This window comes from Oryza glaberrima, chromosome 2, assembly GCF_000147395.1.
Source record: "Oryza glaberrima chromosome 2, OglaRS2, whole genome shotgun sequence".
NCBI classification, from domain to species: Eukaryota; Viridiplantae; Streptophyta; class Magnoliopsida; order Poales; family Poaceae; genus Oryza; species Oryza glaberrima.
The window spans coordinates 12,307,214-12,325,406 of record NC_068327.1 but is presented as its reverse complement, the minus strand read 5'-3'; the positions used below and the strand labels follow the sequence as shown (position 1 = coordinate 12,325,406).

Here is an 18,193-nt window from a genome sequence, read left to right as displayed (position 1 = left end):
CGAATGATTGATTAAGTTTTAATTATTATAAACTTAAAAATTAGATTAAAATAATACTTTAGAGCAACTTTCATATAGAAAGTTTTTCATGAAATATACCGTTTAGCAGTTTGAAAAGCGTGCCACGAAATCTTAATCTTCATCCAACTTTTATTGGAGAAAAAAACAGAACCATAGAGCGGGTGCCCGTGGGAGGCTGGCATCTAGGCGTATATATACACATATAGCTTAGCGTATGCTTGAGTTAAGTTGCTGCATGCCAACTGAGTAATCAACCGATCGACCAAGAAAGCCAGCGAGATGAGCCATCGCCACCATGCGGCGCTGGTGGCGTCCGCGAGCGGACGGAGCCCGAGCTGGGGTTCCGCCATCTCGCAGTCGTTCCGGCAGGTGGAGGCGGAGGACCCGTTCCGGCGTGCGCAGTCGATGAGGGGCCACGACGAGGAGGAGGACCTGCGGTGGGCGGCGCTCGAGAAGCTGCCCACCTACGACCGGATGCGACGCGGCGTCGTCCGCAGCGCGCTCCTGCGTGATGGTGATGACGACCACAAGGACGACGACGACGCGGGCACCGGCAAGGCGGTGGAGCTCGTCGACATCGGGAGGCTTGCCACCGGCGACGCCGCCCGCGCCCTCGTGGAACGCCTCTTGCAGGACGACAGCGAGCGGTTCCTGCGCCGGCTAAGGGACCGCATAGACATGTACGTACGTCTAGTGGCGGAGCCAGAAAATTTCCACGTCTAGAGCTGAGCTAATGAGATTTCAAATATTTTCATAAATTAGCATTTTTCAAGATTATAATGGGATTATGGAGCTAGGCATGTGGCTCAAGCCCTAGCTGCCCCATGCCTGATTCTGCCCCTGCGGATGTCGTTGTACCACATGTCACGCTGTCTTCTACTTAGCTTTTCAGCTCAACTACTACCTCGTTTTCGGTTAACACATTTTTCTCAAACAGCTAAACGATATATGCTTGAAAAGAAAGTTCTATAAAGATGTTTCTTTTAAAATTTAAATAAATTTACTTTTTAAGTTTATAGTTAACAATAGTACTTACTTAATCATTCTATAATGGTTCTCTTTGTTTTATGTCTCGCCAAAAGTTTGAGTCCAATTAAACCCAATTAAGTCTTTATTTTCTTTGTTCAATTTCTCGCGTTTATTTACATGGTCCTGCTGCTGCATACACGCAGGGTTGGCATCGAACTTCCGAAGATCGAAATTCGGTACGAGGAGCTCTCCGTCCAGGCAGACGCCTTCGTCGCCAGCCGCGCCCTACCCACCCTTTCCAACTCTGCCATCAACTTTCTCCAGGCACGTACTACCTTAGATCAGTCCCAACTCAGTCCTAAAATAACGTCAATATACATAGACAGGAAGTATTATATATATTTGCTCTGATCTATTTTATAGAGAGAAAATATCACCAACAGTTAATGAATAAATTGATCCATTAACATCTAATGATAGAACGCAAAAATTTTAAGTGTATTTTATAATTAATATCATTCCTCAATATAGCAAATCTAGACAGTGAGCGATATCGATGGTAGATCGTAGAAGTAGGACGATGGTAAAACATAGAAGTTATGCAAAATACGATAGTATATTATATATAGAATCAAACGAAGTCAAATTATAGAACTAGGCCATAACATTTAACCGAAGCCACTAATGTTTCTTAGCCTGTAATGGTTAGAGATATATTATAGAACTAGTTCATTTCCAATGGTTCATAAAGATTTTAAATGGTTCTTGATTACAAACTATTTGGTCCGTTCAAACGTGGGTTTTTTGTTTGGAATGTTTGTGCTATGCAAAATAAGGCTAGTCTCTAAAATATAATTAATTGAGTATTAATTATAATAAATTTAAAAATTGGTTTATTTATTTTTTAAAAAAAATAAACTTATATATAAAAAGATTTTTTGGTTTAGAACGGGTGCTATAGATAAATGAGTTGCAAAAGCTAAACGAGCTACTGAACTAAGCCTTTAGACGAGAGAGTTGCATGGTCCTTTGATAAAGAACTAGCTAGTGGCCCGCGCAATTACGCGGCTAGCACCTAAATAAAATTATCTATTTCTTACATATAGTTTTACTTAAATTTTGTTTAATAGTTGTCTTGTAGTCTTAGGACTTTGAAACATCAAACCTTATCATCACCGTGTTTTTAATTTTATATTTTTAAAAGTCATGCCAGTCGTTACCCCTTGCTTCTTTGTCACACCTTTATTTGCTTTTTTGATCTACCACCATTTCTATCCATAGTCCTTGGAACCTTTAAAAATTGGACATCGTAGTTTTTAGAGTTCATTCTCTTGTTGGGTTTTGTTTTTATAATTTTTAAAAGTGCTACCAAATATACTGCCACTATACTCCTCTAGGGTCCATTCACTGTCTCCTCTATTCATTGTCAATGGGATTTTAAAAATCAATCATAATTACCGTTTGGGTTTATTTTTTTACTTTCTAGAAATCCCGCCAAACCGTCAGTGGTTTCGCTATTATACTTATCTACTGCCCACCCGCTGTCTCCCCTCTTTATTGTGATTGGGATTTTAAAAATCAAACATAATTATCGATTGGGTTCATTTTTTTACTTTTTAAAAGTTTCATTAAACCGTTAGCAGCTTCGCCACTGTACTCCTCTAGAGCCGTCCGCTGCATCTCCTTTTTATTTTCATTAAGATTTTAAAAACTGAACATGACTATCATTGGTGTTTATTTTTCCTAAACGGCCTACCAGCTGCTTCCCCTCTTTATTTTCTTTGACATTTTAAAAATCAAACATGATTAGCATTGGGTTTACTTTTTTTACTTTTAGAAGTCTCGCTAACCACCGTGACCATGCTACTTAACTTAGCGATGGCCTGATCTCGGGATCGTTCTTGATATTTTTTCACTTCAAAATCCGATTCCAGATCTGTATATCAAAGCTGTCCGTTTGATTTTATTTTTCCTATTTGGAATCCATGTGGTATCCATTTTTTTCCCTTTCCCCCATTCGGACAATATCCTAGCCCAAATACAATCAGTACTCAAACATGCATGCCTGCGCGTGACGTAACGTGAGAGATAAGACTGACTCTCCTATTTGTATTAAGTAGAGTTTGTTTCATACTTGGAGAACTTTTTTTCTGATAAATCTACACCCTTTAATCTAATGCATTAAAATCTAATGGTTTAGATATTTCTTCTTTTCTTTGATTAATGTAGGAATTTCTAGCCTCCATAGCGAACATGATGTCTCTTTTTAAGGCTGATTTAATAATATAATAGATAGATTGATGCATAGGGATTGAATTTTCTAAATGAAATTCATTGGGATGGGTTGTGCATGTACAGTGTGGACATTAGTAATGGGTTCTTAGCCTTGTTTATTAGGAATATTTACTGATATACAGGAGGGAGAAGAGAGGATAGATAAACATCATTACTACGGTTACCAATGGCTCAATAACTATTATTAGCCTTTGTAAATGGAAACTTTGATGTATGAGAGGGGAAAAAAGAAAGACTAGTAATAAAATGTATATTTTTATAGATAAATGGTTAGAGTATTTATTGTCTTAACCGTAACGTCATAGTCTCTAAATAAACTAAATAAATACCCCGCCGCGTTGCTGCGGAAAATTAAGTTACATAATATGTAAAAAAAATATGTAATATGATTATCAAAACTAAAACAAATTGATATTATTTTAAGCCTAAAAAATAATTAAGATTGCATGGTTTTATAAGAGGAGAAGAAGAGAAAATTTGAACCATAGATGTATCATCCAAAGGCTAGAAATAATTGATTTGATGTGACTTAATGAGAGTAAAGAGAAATAACATTAACTAAGTGGGGATGAACTATATAAGTATATAAGATGCGTATCACCTAGCCTAAGAGAAAAAAAAGTCACACTCCTATTCATGTCCTGCCATTGCTAACCACCTCTAACTTATAGTTACTCTTTAAAATAAATAAGTAACATAAGAAATTAGTGCTATTTAGTTATAGGTATAAATCTATATATACTACACCCGTAAATTATTGAGTTTGTGTAAAAAAAACACCAATTAACTATGAAACATAAAAGTTTACACCCCCTCTACTATCAAAACCGGCCAAAATACCCCTCTAAGTGCAATACAATCTAGTTTTAATATTAGTTCACAATTTTAAAATCAAAATTTTGATGTTTTACTTATGTACCACCTATACTTAGCAAGATATGGTCCATTATCTATGGAAACATTCATTACAGTTCCTCAAATCTCAAAGCCCCCTAGGTCCATAGTATTTTTTCAATGATGTGATGCCTACATAGAGTCCACAACTCCACATGGACAAATAGTGATGACTTCAATATAAATAATAAACAAGAACAAAACAAACAAAAAAAAGAGAAGAAAATACTACAATGTGTACATGTCTAGCTCAGTTTCCTCCTTTTTCTTTCATATCCTATACATATATTTTTGAATTGCTAAGTAGAATTACTTGTGGCACCACATCATTATAAACCACCCTGGTTTAGGCCTAAGGACGAATCATGAACACTTTGAAGAGTTCAGAGACCAATAGTGATTGGTTTCCTATTTTTCACTTTTTACTTAAAGATTGATTTCATAGTCGAGAGACCAAAATCGAATCAAGACCATATATACATCAGGGACTAAATATGGAATGTTTCCCTTTTTCTAAGTTAAGCCTGATAGTTGAGGGGTATAATATGGGCTTATTTGTTATTTATATGTTCGTGATTAATAGAATGTGAAGTTGTTTTTATTAAATGGCAGGGGCTTATTGGACAATTTGGTTCTTCAAACAAGAAGACCATCAATATACTAAAGCAAGTCAATGGCATCCTCAAGTCATCCAGGTATAGACTCAAGGAAATAAATGTTGTTCAAAACAATAATCAAATTTCACATACCATGAGAATACAAGGAGTATACAACATTTGATACCCAAAGTCATTTGACCTAGCTAACACATTTATCGAGCAGTAGTAGATCAGGGTGTGCAGTCACCGTCTTATAATTTATATGTATAGATAGCAAAATTACTTTTACTAAAGTTAACAAATAAGATGCGAACTAAAATTTTACCATACTTTCTCTAAAATACTAGTACACCATAGGTAGAGCTTACACAACCCTAAAGAAGTTGTGGACCAATGGTTAAATGGCTAGGTGTAGAATATGTTTTCATTACGAGTAAAGTGTACGGGCGGTCCTTAAACTTGTAGGGTGTGTCATTTAGGTCCCTATACTCTCAAAATGCATATCCAAGTCATAGAACTTGTCATAGTGTGTCATCTAGGTACCAAATCGCCACAACCCCTTCAGGATCCTACATGGCGTTGATGTGGCATGCCACATGGACATGACGTGGCATTATTTTGACTGACAAATGGGACCCATTTAATTTTTTTCCTTTTTCTATTTTTCTTCTCTTTTTTCCCATTTCTTCTCCTTTCTCTATGATCCGTGTTGAAGAAAGGAAAAAAAAAGAAGAATGAGAAGAAAATGAAAAATAAAAAGAAAAGAAGAAAAAAAGAAAAGGACACGTCACGTCCATGTGGCATTGCTACATCAGCGCTATGTAGGATCCTACAGGGGATGTGTCAATTTGGGACTTAGATGATACACTTTGACATGTTCTGGGACCTGAATATGCATTTTGAGAGTTTAGGGATCTATATGACACAACCCTACAAGTTTAAGGACCGCCAATGCACTTTACTCTTTCATTAAAGATCATAGCAAAACCGTCAGTGATATATCAAGAAGGTGACTCATTTTAGGGTGAAACGAGGCCAAACATAATATTTATTCAAGGGAAACCAAACTAAAACCATGGACACAACCAACTCATTAACAAGCTAATCCAAGCATGAAAACATGGGTAGCAATGTTAAAGGGCAATAATACTCTTGCATACAGACACCAACGAACTGCCATCATCATCTCAACATCGTACCCATGATCAGACAACTCTGACTTCACTAAGAAGAACTAGGAAACAAAGCATGCCATGGAACCCAACCCACATTCCCAACTCCAGTGGACCTATGCCATCGTTGCAACATGTCACGCTCCGGCGATGCCACAACTCTGACTACATGACCACCAACTTCATTATGATAGGGTTGAGGCAGGACAAAAGAAGCCCAACAAACCATGAAAGCCAATCCCGTGGTCCATCAGATGGGGGAGAGGTTTCATCGTTGCTCCCAATATAATTGACATCGCTAGCAACTCGACAAATACCCAAGTATGATGTATGTGGTTAGGATCACCAAAGAAATGCCTCTAAGGAAGAGTTGTCGACAATATTGACATCACAACTCGATTTGATAAACTATATCTAGGTTTTCAACTAGAGGGCCTTTGATAGTGGAGGAGATAGGACACCCACGAAAACGCCTTCAAGATGGAGAATGATGCTTTCTCACACCAATCCTTCACAACTCCATGTTGGAAAAGGCATGAAATAATTGCAAAAAACCTCCAATAGATCTGCTAGGATGCCACAAAGCTCCCCTCGAACTTAATTTGGAGACAGATTTGACATGGAGATGAGTTGCCACTACTGTTAGGGTCTAAGCGGCATTGGCATTTGCTTCTTTGGATGCAACCTCCACGCAAGCCTCTACCAACACCACCTCCTCCGCGCTACAATGGATGACTACTGCTCCTCCTCTAACACACCTAGCATTTCCCTAGCTCACTCAGGCCATGTGGCAACCGAAGCAAGCTCCAACTCCAACAGGTGACCTCAGGTCCACCATGGGCACCATGTTGCTTGGTCAAAGCCGCATTAGGTCACACGTGCAGATGGCCACAACTCCACTTACTAGCTGTTGTTCTACACAACTATCTGATCGTTTGCCGACGTGCATTTGTGTGCCACTACACCGCGTGGGATGCCACTCGCACGTTACACCCAACATGTGGAGTTAGCTAAGAACGGCTGCAAACAAGGGCAAGGGTGATCCCACCACCACCTTGCTATGGAATCAACCTAGGAAATCTAGCTCTGTTGGGAAAAGGCTAGATATGAAAGAAATGGAAAGGGCATAGCAGGAAAATGGGGAAAGCAAAACGAAGGGGGAGAAGGAATAGGGGAGGTGATCCTAAGGCTACCGATGGCAGTTGTGATGGGTTGGCGATGGAGGGCAAGAGGGACGTGAGCAAATCACCTCCCAGGTCACCAAAGGAGACAATGTAGTAGTAACGGGGGCTCAGTAGTCCAACCGCTATCCTCCCTGTTGCCTATGGTTGCGTGTACAATATACTAAAATTTGCACTCATCTATGCAATAGTAGTTGCATCTATATTATAACTATGACCACAAATCATTGTTATCAAACCAACATACCATTCATGCTCTTCCATACCAAGTTACCAACCGTGACATGCTGTTTTCTTTATAGAAAAATTAATTTCATCCAAGACATATTTACATACCTTTATACCACTGATAATTTATTTTGGATTATCACCTGAACTAGTTCTCTGTTCATTAGAATACCATGGCAGCTAGTTTCCATATTTTTTTTCTCGTTACCTCACTCAACTTTGCTCTCGCATATTCTCCTTTTTTTCGCTCCCTTCCATTTGTCCCTTTGATCCTCTCATCCCTTGTTGAGGAGCGCACCACCAAGTACCACGAAGAGGGGGAGGAGACCGAGGAACCAAGCTTGCCAACAACCTTATGTGCCGCACCTCCACAACACTGTATGGATCCTCCAATGTCCACACTGCCCCTCCGTAGTACTGCTCGGCTCCTCTGCTCATCCCTACTCATCCACATCATCTGATAGGCTACTCTTCTTCCCAATCCATCCCTTGTGTCCTATTTCCAACACTGGAATGCCTCTGCACACCGTCGTGTTCCACATGCTCGACTCAATGCCTAACCAGACACCTCTGCACAGTTGATTTCAACTGCCTTGTTCACGCCATACCTGTTATGGCATGGTCAACATTCAGTGAAGGCAATTAAGGAGCTGAGGAAGATATGGACCAATTAATGGCCAGTGGAGAGGGTTGATAGAGTTGAGCTGGACAACAAAGGGTGCTCACCTCGCAAACCAGCTGATGGTCGAGATCCAAGATCCGACGTTGAGATGGAATGTGGTGAGTGATTTCTGGGCCTCTTCTTCCAAAGGCCACATGTTGAGAAATTAGGGATGAACAAATTTCTGTAGGGGAAAATTTGGTATTTCACCAAATGAAAATAAATGAAAATCCTTAAGCACAGGAAGAAAAGAACAATAGTGGTGAAATGGAAACCCAAGAAAATTTGAGAATGGAAATCGAAGAAAATTTGAATATCAACGTGTACTACCAAATTTCGCTGCAGTAAAACTAAAATGTCCATATTTTGTGGTATTAAACGAATTTTCCATTCTTTTCTTCATATAAACACTTGCTCGCAGCAACATGGTCCTTTCCTTTTTGTTCTTTCCTCTTCTGGGCTGGTGATTAGTGTTAATACCAGAAAAATGTAACTGATTAGTTTTCATGCTAGGGAATCCTAAGCATAACCAATTTTTCTTCCCTAAGATAATGACTAATAATTGTTCTAATATGCCTAGCATTCTGGCAATACAACTACCTGTTTATTGGTACCGCTATTTGAAGCCCGAGGGCGGTACCAGCACCCCATTTCTTCTGAAATCCTAAACCACTACCTATTTATAGTCACGAGCTATGAATTCCCATTGTGACTATAAATACCTCCCCTGAAGTTGTAAAATCATTAGTTTCCTCATAGTTGTTAATAAATAAAATACCCATACATGAAGAAATCATGACCGTGAATCATTTCCAAAAGTAGTGACATATGCTTATCTTACTATTGCATTCACAAACCATTCAGCTTATAGTATTTGCAACTAGAAATATAGAATTTACATACGGGGTCTACAGGCATTTAGCACCTAAATTTTGCAGCATTTACATTTGGTAACACAAAAAACTAAAAAAAAAGAAGGAGTGGTTTGAAGTAAACCATGATTTGGGGATGGGGAGGAGGAAGAGGCCAAGGCACCATCGTAGAAAGGTTCAAGGATTGCCTTTCAATTGACCGTGGTTGAGGTGGAATAGGACACTGATGCAACCATTGATTGAGCTTGAGATGGGGGGAGGGGAAGATTTACTGGATTACTTGTGGACAAATAGTACAAAGTGAAAGCTTTAGTAACAATGCCTAGTCAAAAGTAAAAAAATATGTGCTAATACCTAGTCCAATGTGTTTTGTGCATAACAATAATAAAATCTAGAAAAATATGCAATCTGCTCGATAAAAGATAGTTGTTGGCTGCTATCGACAGCTCCGCTAGTTGATCTGGAAGGATGGATGACCGCAGCCGTTCAAGATCTTCTGGAGCCACCACCACAATAGACAAGCTAGATCCTCGAGAACTATTAGTGTGCTCCATGGATGGGACCTTCTTTTGTGGCTAGGGATTAGGTGGTGGGGTAGAAGGATGAGGTGAGAGGCATGTGTGTAGGGGAGGGGAGAGGGGAGCAGTGCACGGGAGAATAAGGGATGAATTGTCATGGCAGGGAAATAGGAGTGCAGATTTAAGGTTTTATTATACTTGTGTGTAATTACAATGTGTTGTGAGGGTCTATCCATAGTTGAGGGTGGCCCATTTACAAATTAAAAGTTTAGGTCCACCTACAGTTGCAAGATCGATTTACCACCTCAATATATTTGTTTATAGATTCAGGGTGGTGGCTACATTCTGCCACCACCATGGGCACTATATAGTATAATAAGCATATGAGAAAATCCCCTATGTACCCTTGAGAATTCATCCAATCCCTTATGTACCTCTGAATTTTGCCTCATCCCTTATATACCCCTGAGTTTTTATTTTGATCTTCTCTATGCCCATTCCGTTAGTTGACCGTGAGTTGACCATTAAATGTTTTTGAAATTGACTATATTACCCCTCTCTTATACTTATGTGCTAGTTTAATGATAAAAACACAATTCTTATATGAAAAAAATCTATTTGTAAATAAACAAAGGGAATATAATTATTTGACAACAATTTTAAAAATAAATCAATTTTTTTAAATAAATTATAAATTAAATTTCATGATATTCGTACATTGTTTTCATCAAAATTTGAACCCAACAAATAAATAATTTTGGTTCACAATTTCTAGCTAAAACTCTTATATGGATTTTGTCCAAAAAAATAAATTTGTTCAAAAGTTTAAATTTTCTTTTAAATAAATAATTATGTCCCATTTGATTTTATCATGAGTTACAATTTTTCATATTGTGAATTATGAAGTAGAGTAGATAGCATGTAACTGTAGCAATGGGAAATGGGCAATATGGTCATTTTAGAAAAATTTAATAGTCAACTCATGGTCAACTAACGGAATAAGGATAGAGGAGATCAACATGAAAGCTCAAGGGCATGTAGGGGATGAGGCAAAATTCAGGGGTATAGAAGAGATTGCGAAACATTTCAGATAGAAACCAATCTTCTTATCTATGCTTTCTATATAAGTGAGACCACAAACAGGCACCACATTTAGCCACATCATCAAAATAGTTTCAACCGTTGGATCGACAAGTCTTTCTAGTATTAGCCATTAGATAAAAGTCCCCTCCACTTCCTCACCAATTAAACAACGCCATGAATCACCACCCCATCTAAATGCTATATATTTAATCAGGTACTCAATTGGACAATAATACAATCAAGATATCATATCATATTTACTATTTCCAACCATCATTCAATCAATTTTACATACATATACTAATAGAAATATATGTATATACAAGAAAGTAGATATTTTCTTGAGAATTGCTTAGTAATTTCCGCAGCAAAGCGCGGGGAATCACCTAGTTGTAAGAAATTTTAATGCCATAATATGATAAGTAGAAAAAAGTGGTTAATCTGACTAGTATTATTTTCAGGATGACTCTCCTTCTTGGACCTCCATCATCAGGAAAAAGCACACTTATGCGAGCGCTCACTGGGAAACTTGATAAAAACCTCAAGGTTCTATTCAAATCCAGTCATCTCATGGAATATTACTATTTTATATTGCTTATGATGCATTCCTGCTACCTGCTTATTCATTCTATCACAATCTAGGTATTTGGTAATATCACCTATTGTGGACATAAATTTTCCGAGTTCTATCCAGAGCGGACAAGTGCCTATGTTAGTCAATATGATCTCCATAATGCAGAGATGACCGTAAGAGAGACATTAGATTTCTCTAGGTGGTGCTTAGGTATTGGGTCAAGATACGACATGCTCACGGAAATCTCTAGAAGGGAACGCAATGCAGGCATTAAGCCAGACCCTGAGATCGATGCTTTCATGAAAGCTACTGCAATGCAAGGACAAGAGACTAATATCATAACAGATCTTATTCTCAAGGTGATATTATTGTTATGTTTTTGCATGTAATCTATTAGGGGTGGAATAACAAAAAATAATCATTGAACATTGTTAGGTGCTTGGGCTGGACATTTGCGCTGATACTATTGTTGGTGATGAGATGATTAGAGGAATTTCTGGTGGACAAATGAAGCGTGTGACAACAGGTAGAAACTTGACAGTTATATTAAAAATTAGTCATAGAATGTATATCGTTTACAATTATTACTTTTCTTGGTGGTAGGGGAAATGTTAACAGGACCGGCAAGGGCTTTGCTCATGGATGAGATATCCACTGGCTTGGATAGCTCTAGCACATTTCATATTGTAAAATTTATTAGGCATTTGGTCCATATAATGAATGAAACTGTGATGATCTCTCTCCTCCAACCACCGCCAGAGACATATAATCTCTTTGACGACATAGTTCTACTATCAGAAGGATACATAGTCTATCATGGGCCACGCGAGAATATATTGGAATTTTTTGAAGCTTCTGGCTTTCGATGCCCTCAAAGGAAAGCAGTGGCTGACTTCCTTCAAGAGGTCACTTCCAAGAAAGACCAGCAACAATATTGGTTCCTTGACAAGGAGCCTTATCGTTATGTGTCAGTCGCAGAGTTTGCAGAACGTTTCAAGTCATTTTATATTGGCCAACAAATGATGAAGGAGCAACATATTCCATTTGAAAAATCAAAAATCCATCCTGCTGCACTGACAACAATGAAAAATGCATTATCCAACTGGGAGTCATTGAAGGCTGTGCTTTGTAGAGAGAAGTTGTTGATGAAACGCAACTCTTTTCTTTACATATTCAAGGTCACCCAATTGATCATTCTTGCTTTCTTGTCTATGACCGTGTTTCTTAGAACAAAGATGCCCCATGGGCAATTTTCTGATGGCACTAAATTTCTTGGGGCATTGACATTCAATTTAATAACAGTCATGTTCAATGGTCTTTCTGAGCTAAACTTGACAGTAAAGAAGCTTCCTGTGTTCTACAAGCATAGAGATTTTTTATTCTTCCCTCCATGGACCTTTGGGGTTGCAAATATACTAATAAAGGTTCCTGTATCTCTTGTGGAGGCTACGGTCTGGGTTGTCATCACGTACTATGTGATGGGATTTGCACCAGCAGGAGGAAGGTACCAAAAATCCGTCGACATACCTGACATATTTATTTTGACTTTTAGTGCTATGAATCATTGCAGAATCTTACAAAAGTTATCTATTGATTAATTTTAGGTTCTTTCGTCAGTTTCTAGCTTTCTTCATTACTCACCTAATGGCAATGGCTCTGTTTCGATTTCTTGGTGCTATCTTGCAAACAATGGTTATAGCAATTAGTTTTGGGATGCTTGTGTTGCTTATTGTCTTCGTCTTTGGAGGATTTGTGATACGTAAAAGTAAGTAAACATCTAACATATTACATCTGTTTTTATTTCAGTTGTCATGAGAAATCACATAATTGCACTTACATTTAATTTGCAAGAGTGATATTAACCTCCTATTTGATTGCAATGTGGCCAGATGACATTAGACCATGGTGGATCTGGTGTTATTGGGCATCTCCTATGATGTATAGCCAAAATGCAATATCGATCAACGAATTTCTGGCCAGTAGGTGGGCCATTGTAAGTTTTTATCAGTAATTTTTCCTTACATCTATGAAATACATAGTGAGGTAACCACAAACCCTGAAATATGGCAACAATTCAACTAATGTATGAGCTTTTTTTTATTACAGCCAAACAATGACACAACCATTGATGCAAAAACGGTAGGTGAGGCTATTCTAAAGTCAAAAGGCTTGTTCACTGGAGAGTGGGGATTTTGGCTATCCATTGGAGCCCTAGTAGGATTCATTATTTTGTTCAACACCTTATACATCTTGGCACTTACATACTTAAGTCGTAAGCACCATTGTTTTTTCATCATGTTTATTACTTTGTTTATCTATTCAGTTGGGCACTTATACTTCAAAAATTGGCTCTCCTAGCTATTAGAAGTGCAAACGCACTAGTTATTGATGAACACAATGAAACTGCGTTGTACACGGAAACAAGAAATGAAGAGCATAGGTCCCGAACATCCACCACAACATCATCGATACCTACGAGTAAGATCATCTTTATCTATATTAAAATAATACAATTATGCAGAAAAAAAATTTCAGTCCAAACTACGTTTGTTGGACCTTTCCCATAATGATGTAACATGCCAAGTTGTTGATAACAAACTTCCAACAATAGTAAATATCAATGTTTGTTTCAGCAGGTGCTAACGGAGAAGGAAATAGGCCAACTCAGTCACAATTTGTCTTACCTTTCCAGCCATTGTCACTTTGTTTCAACCATCTAAATTATTATGTGGACATGCCCTCAGTAAGCCTACCTTACCCATTTCATATTTCATGTTTGAAATAAATTCTGACTTGTATGACAATTTATAAGTATATATATATATATATATATATATATATATATATATATATATATATATATATATATAGTTATAGTTATAGTTATAGTTATAGTTATATAGTTACATGTGCTATCTTTTGTCATTTAGGAAATGAAGCAACAAGGACTCATGGAAAGTCGTCTCCAACTGCTCTCTGATATTAGTGGTGCTTTTAGGCCAGGTCTTCTAACTGCATTAGTTGGTGTCAGTGGAGCTGGAAAGACCACTTTGATGGATGTCTTAGCAGGAAGGAAAACTAGTGGAACAATTGAAGGAAGCATAACCCTTTCTGGTTACTCCAAGAAACAAGAAACGTTTGCTCGCATTAGCGGCTACTGTGAACAAGCTGATATCCATTCACCAAATGTTACTGTATATGAATCCATTCTCTACTCTGCTTGGTTGCGCCTTCCCTCAGATGTTGATAGCAATACAAGAAAGGTTTTTTCTAAGCCGCATTTTCACTTAATATGCATTTATATGCAGATTTAAAACTCCCAACATGGTTATTTCTGATCAAATAAACAATTTTAATAAATTTAGATGTTTGTGGAGGAGGTCATGGCCCTTGTAGAGCTTGATGTATTGTGCAATGCTATGGTTGGTCTCCCTGGAGTTAGCGGTTTATCAACTGAACAAAGAAAGCGATTAACAATTGCTGTGGAGCTGGTAGCAAATCCTTCAATCATCTTTATGGATGAGCCTACTTCTGGTCTTGATGCTAGAGCTGCAGCAATTGTCATGCGAACTGTGAGAAATACTGTCAACACTGGGCGTACTGTGGTCTGCACGATCCATCAGCCAAGCATTGATATTTTTGAGTCTTTTGATGAGGTCTCTCTCACATACACATGCAATTGTCTCTATGTTTGGCTACTATGTTAAGTTTGTGCAATTTATGCATGGATATGTGAACTATTCATACATAGCTTTTTGAGTACCACAAATGCTATTAACTTTCAATTGGTTATTTAATCCAGCTTTTGCTTTTGAAAAGAGGAGGTCGGGTTATTTATGCTGGTGAACTTGGTGACCACTCACATAAACTAGTTGAATATTTTGAGGTCAGTTATGTTTTGCTTCTTTCTGAAGTTGAATACACACTCTGATTAATAGTATGATATGTTAGCTATGAAAAGTCAATAAACATGGACATGGTTCAACTCCATTAAGGTGCAACAAATTTTTATATTTATCACAAAAGATACATTTGCTGTGCAGACAATTTCAGGTGTTCCAAGTATTACAGAAGGATATAATCCTGCAACATGGATGCTAGAAGTTAGCTCCACTCTAGAAGAAGCTCGCATGAACGTAGATTTTGCTGAAATTTATGCCAATTCCCTGCTTTATAGGTAAGCATTCTCAATTGTTGAAACTTTGTTTGACAATATTTTGTATTATTGGTTTTTGTTTACATAAAAATGATTATGAGTTCTAAAAAATTGAAGCGGTCATTTGTACGACTCATACTAAATTCACCTTTCCTAAATATGCCAGGAAAAACCAAGAACTTATTGAGGAGTTGAGCATTCCCCCACCAGGCTATCGAGATCTCTTATTTGCTACAAAATATTCTCAAAGTTTCTATATCCAATGTGTTGCGAACTTATGGAAGCAATATAAGTCTTATTGGAAGAATCCATCTTACAATAGCTTGCGTTATCTAACAACGTTTCTCTATGGCCTTTTCTTTGGCACAGTATTTTGGCAAAAAGGAACAAAGTTGTAAGTTCTCTACTTGGAAATATAGTTTGATACCATATTATAGTCTTCGGTGGGCTAAAGTGTGTTTTATATATGTAATGCACAGAGACTCACAGCAAGATTTGTACAATTTACTCGGAGCCACTTATGCTGCAATCTTCTTCATTGGGGCTACTAACTGCATGTCAGTTCAGCCTGTTGTATCAATTGAGAGAGCAGTTTACTATCGTGAAAGCGCAGCAGGAATGTACTCTCCATTGTCCTATGCATTTGCTCAGGTAACATCGCATGCTTGTTTATATTTATCAGCCATTTTGAATGAAATCTGACAATTTTGTTTATATTCAAAACATTCCAAATAAAAAGGGACATCAATGCTGTGGCACTCCAAGATATTGAAAAACTATTAAAATAAAAGGTGATTAGAGAACTAGATATGCTTGCAAATATAAGAGCACAAACGTAAGTTTAAAATAGTATTAGCAAAGAGTAGTCACTTGTGTACTTATTCTAGTTTCTTTTTTTAATCTTAGGTTGATGACATACCATTCTAATCTAGTAAACAATAGTTCTCTTAAATTTGAGGACAACAATCTATTTCACATTCTCTTGGAAAAGTTGTTAACTTTTAGAATGCAGAGAAACAATTGTATCATTTCTAAGTTGTCACTAAATCCATCCATTCTCAAGACTGTGAACGTTTTACTTTTTCCTCTTAAGAGAATGCAAAATGCTGTGAATCACACAAACTCAAGAAAGAGTTGCAGCAGAATCAACCATTATTTTTGGTGTGGTGGTTGATTTTATATGGTTGATCTACGCAGGCAAGCGTGGAGTTCATTTACAATATCATACAAGGGATTTTGTACACAGTCATCATCTATGCAATGATCGGATATGATTGGAAAGCTAGCAAATTCTTTTATTTTCTATTCTTCATTGTTTCAAGCTTCAACTACTTCACATTTTTCGGAATGATGTTGGTGGCATGCACCCCATCTGCACTGCTTGCGAACATTCTCATAACCTTTGCACTCCCTCTTTGGAACTTGTTTGCTGGGTTCCTTATTTTTAGGAAGGTAAAGCAAGCAAAGTTTTCTTTTTCGTTGTTATTTTACTTATTTACTATTTAGTGTATCTAGGTTCCTTCATCAACTTGGTGTATGTATTACAGGCAATACCAATTTGGTGGAGGTGGTACTATTGGGCAAACCCAGTATCCTGGACAATATATGGTGTCATTGCATCACAGTTTGGAGGGAACGGTGGATCGGTTTCAGTTCCTGGTGGGATCCATGTAGCAATGAGCCAAATTTTGGAAGATAATGTTGGCGTCCGACATGACTTCCTAGGATATGTTATACTTGCCCATTTTGGCTTTATGGCCGCCTTTGTTCTCATCTTTGGCTATTCCATAAAATTTCTCAACTTTCAGAAACGTTAGAAAGCAATGGCATAGCACAGACAGATATGGTCTTTTTTCCATCAAAGCCTCCTAGAGCTACGGATGTACTATATGCTACCAATGGGTTGTACAAGTTGCTTCACAAACATTTAATATAGTAAGCATACCATCATTACATTGTTGCAGATTTTGATATCTAAATTTTGTTGTTTTATTGATCAGCACAAAAATATGCATCACATTTTGTAATTATTTGGTGAACTAGGACCACCTGCTTCATGGAAGGATCTGCTTTGAGGAAATATGATCCAGTTTTGATGGCAAATTCACCGTAGGCATGTTAGAGAAGACAATGTCTACGTTCAGATGAAGTTGCCCTTTCATCTCATCTGCACAAATGACCAGCCACACTGTTAGCTTATAGCCCAATCTCATGATATAACTACATCACTGCACCTTTCTCATACATATAAACTAGATAATGGGAATGGTAACAGTCACCACATAGTAATTAATTTTACCAAATTAAAAGCATTACTCTCGTAGCTTTGATGGTCGTGGAAGCGAACAAATGTGACAATTTGGATGTAGAGTTGGATAGAAGAATAGACAGGGATGCACATCAAGCCATTGCGATTTGATCTAATGGCTCTCCTAATTCGATCTGATTGTCTCAACTTCAATGCAGTAAATTAATATTAACTACAATACTAAGGATGAATTGTATAGGTTTATCGGATAAATTGTAGGTTTGTTTGATTGCAATAGGTCATTCAGTGTAGAGAGTACAGTTTCTGCATGTCTAGTTACAAACTTTAATACAGTTAGTATCACAATTTAGGTTGTGTTCCTTTGTGAAGGTTTGGAACCCCTATCACGCATAATAGAGTGGCAGATTAGCACATAACTAATTAATTATTAGCTAAAATATTTTGGAAACTAGATTAATATGATTTTTTTAAGCAACTTTCGTACATATTTTTTAAAAAAAAAACACTGTCTAGCCCTTCGGGAAGCATGTGCGTGGAAAACGAAGATGTAAGGTTAGGAAAGTGTAACGTAAAACACATCTTTAGAGAAAATTGTTACGCCCAAAAATTAGCCAATTTTCAAACTATTTTATGTATTAAAATTTAAATCCCTTCCCATGAATCAAGCCAAGGTACACAAAACGACAAGCTAATATTGTTGG

The 18,193-nt window shown here is 37.5% G+C and overlaps 1 protein-coding gene across 3 annotated transcripts; it reads left to right on the top strand.

Moving 5' to 3' along the window:
* Nucleotides 1–255: 255 nt before the first annotated feature.
* Nucleotides 256–17,671, top strand: LOC127763243 (ABC transporter G family member 40). Of its 3 annotated transcripts, XR_008015686.1 has the most exons (21): nt 256–701; nt 1,194–1,314; nt 4,792–4,874; nt 10,955–11,039; nt 11,136–11,426; nt 11,503–11,593; nt 11,671–12,571; nt 12,672–12,832; nt 12,957–13,060; nt 13,174–13,339; nt 13,426–13,545; nt 13,701–13,810; nt 13,998–14,330; nt 14,433–14,723; nt 14,870–14,953; nt 15,111–15,244; nt 15,390–15,617; nt 15,703–15,874; nt 16,421–16,675; nt 16,771–17,158; nt 17,267–17,671. XR_008015686.1 is itself a non-coding variant. In XM_052287887.1 (20 exons), the coding sequence occupies exons 1-20, from the start codon at nt 301–303 to the stop codon at nt 17,038–17,040; spliced, it is 4,398 nt and encodes a 1,465-aa protein (XP_052143847.1). In that variant the 5' UTR covers nt 256–300; the 3' UTR covers nt 17,041–17,175. The 3 variants fall into 3 exon arrangements, 2 of the variants coding, with proteins under 2 accessions (XP_052143847.1, XP_052143846.1); XM_052287887.1 differs by lacking the exon at nt 17,267–17,671 and having other exon boundaries at nt 13,704–13,810; nt 16,771–17,175; XM_052287886.1 differs by lacking the exon at nt 17,267–17,671 and having other exon boundaries at nt 16,771–17,175.
* Nucleotides 17,672–18,193: the final 522 nt, after the last annotated feature.

What these genes read in the sequence shown, in the direction of transcription:
- LOC127763243 (XM_052287886.1), top strand. Translation starts at nt 301, where the DNA reads ATGAGCCATCGCCACCATGCGGCGCTGGTGGCGTCCGCGAGCGGACGG. An exon ending in AACTTGATAAAAACCTCAAG is followed by an intron (nt 11,040 to 11,135) that starts GTTCTATTCAAA and finishes ATCACAATCTAG; the next exon opens with GTATTTGGTAATATCACCTA. An exon ending in ATTATGTGGACATGCCCTCA is followed by an intron (nt 13,811 to 13,997) that starts GTAAGCCTACCT and finishes TTTGTCATTTAG; the next exon opens with GAAATGAAGCAACAAGGACT.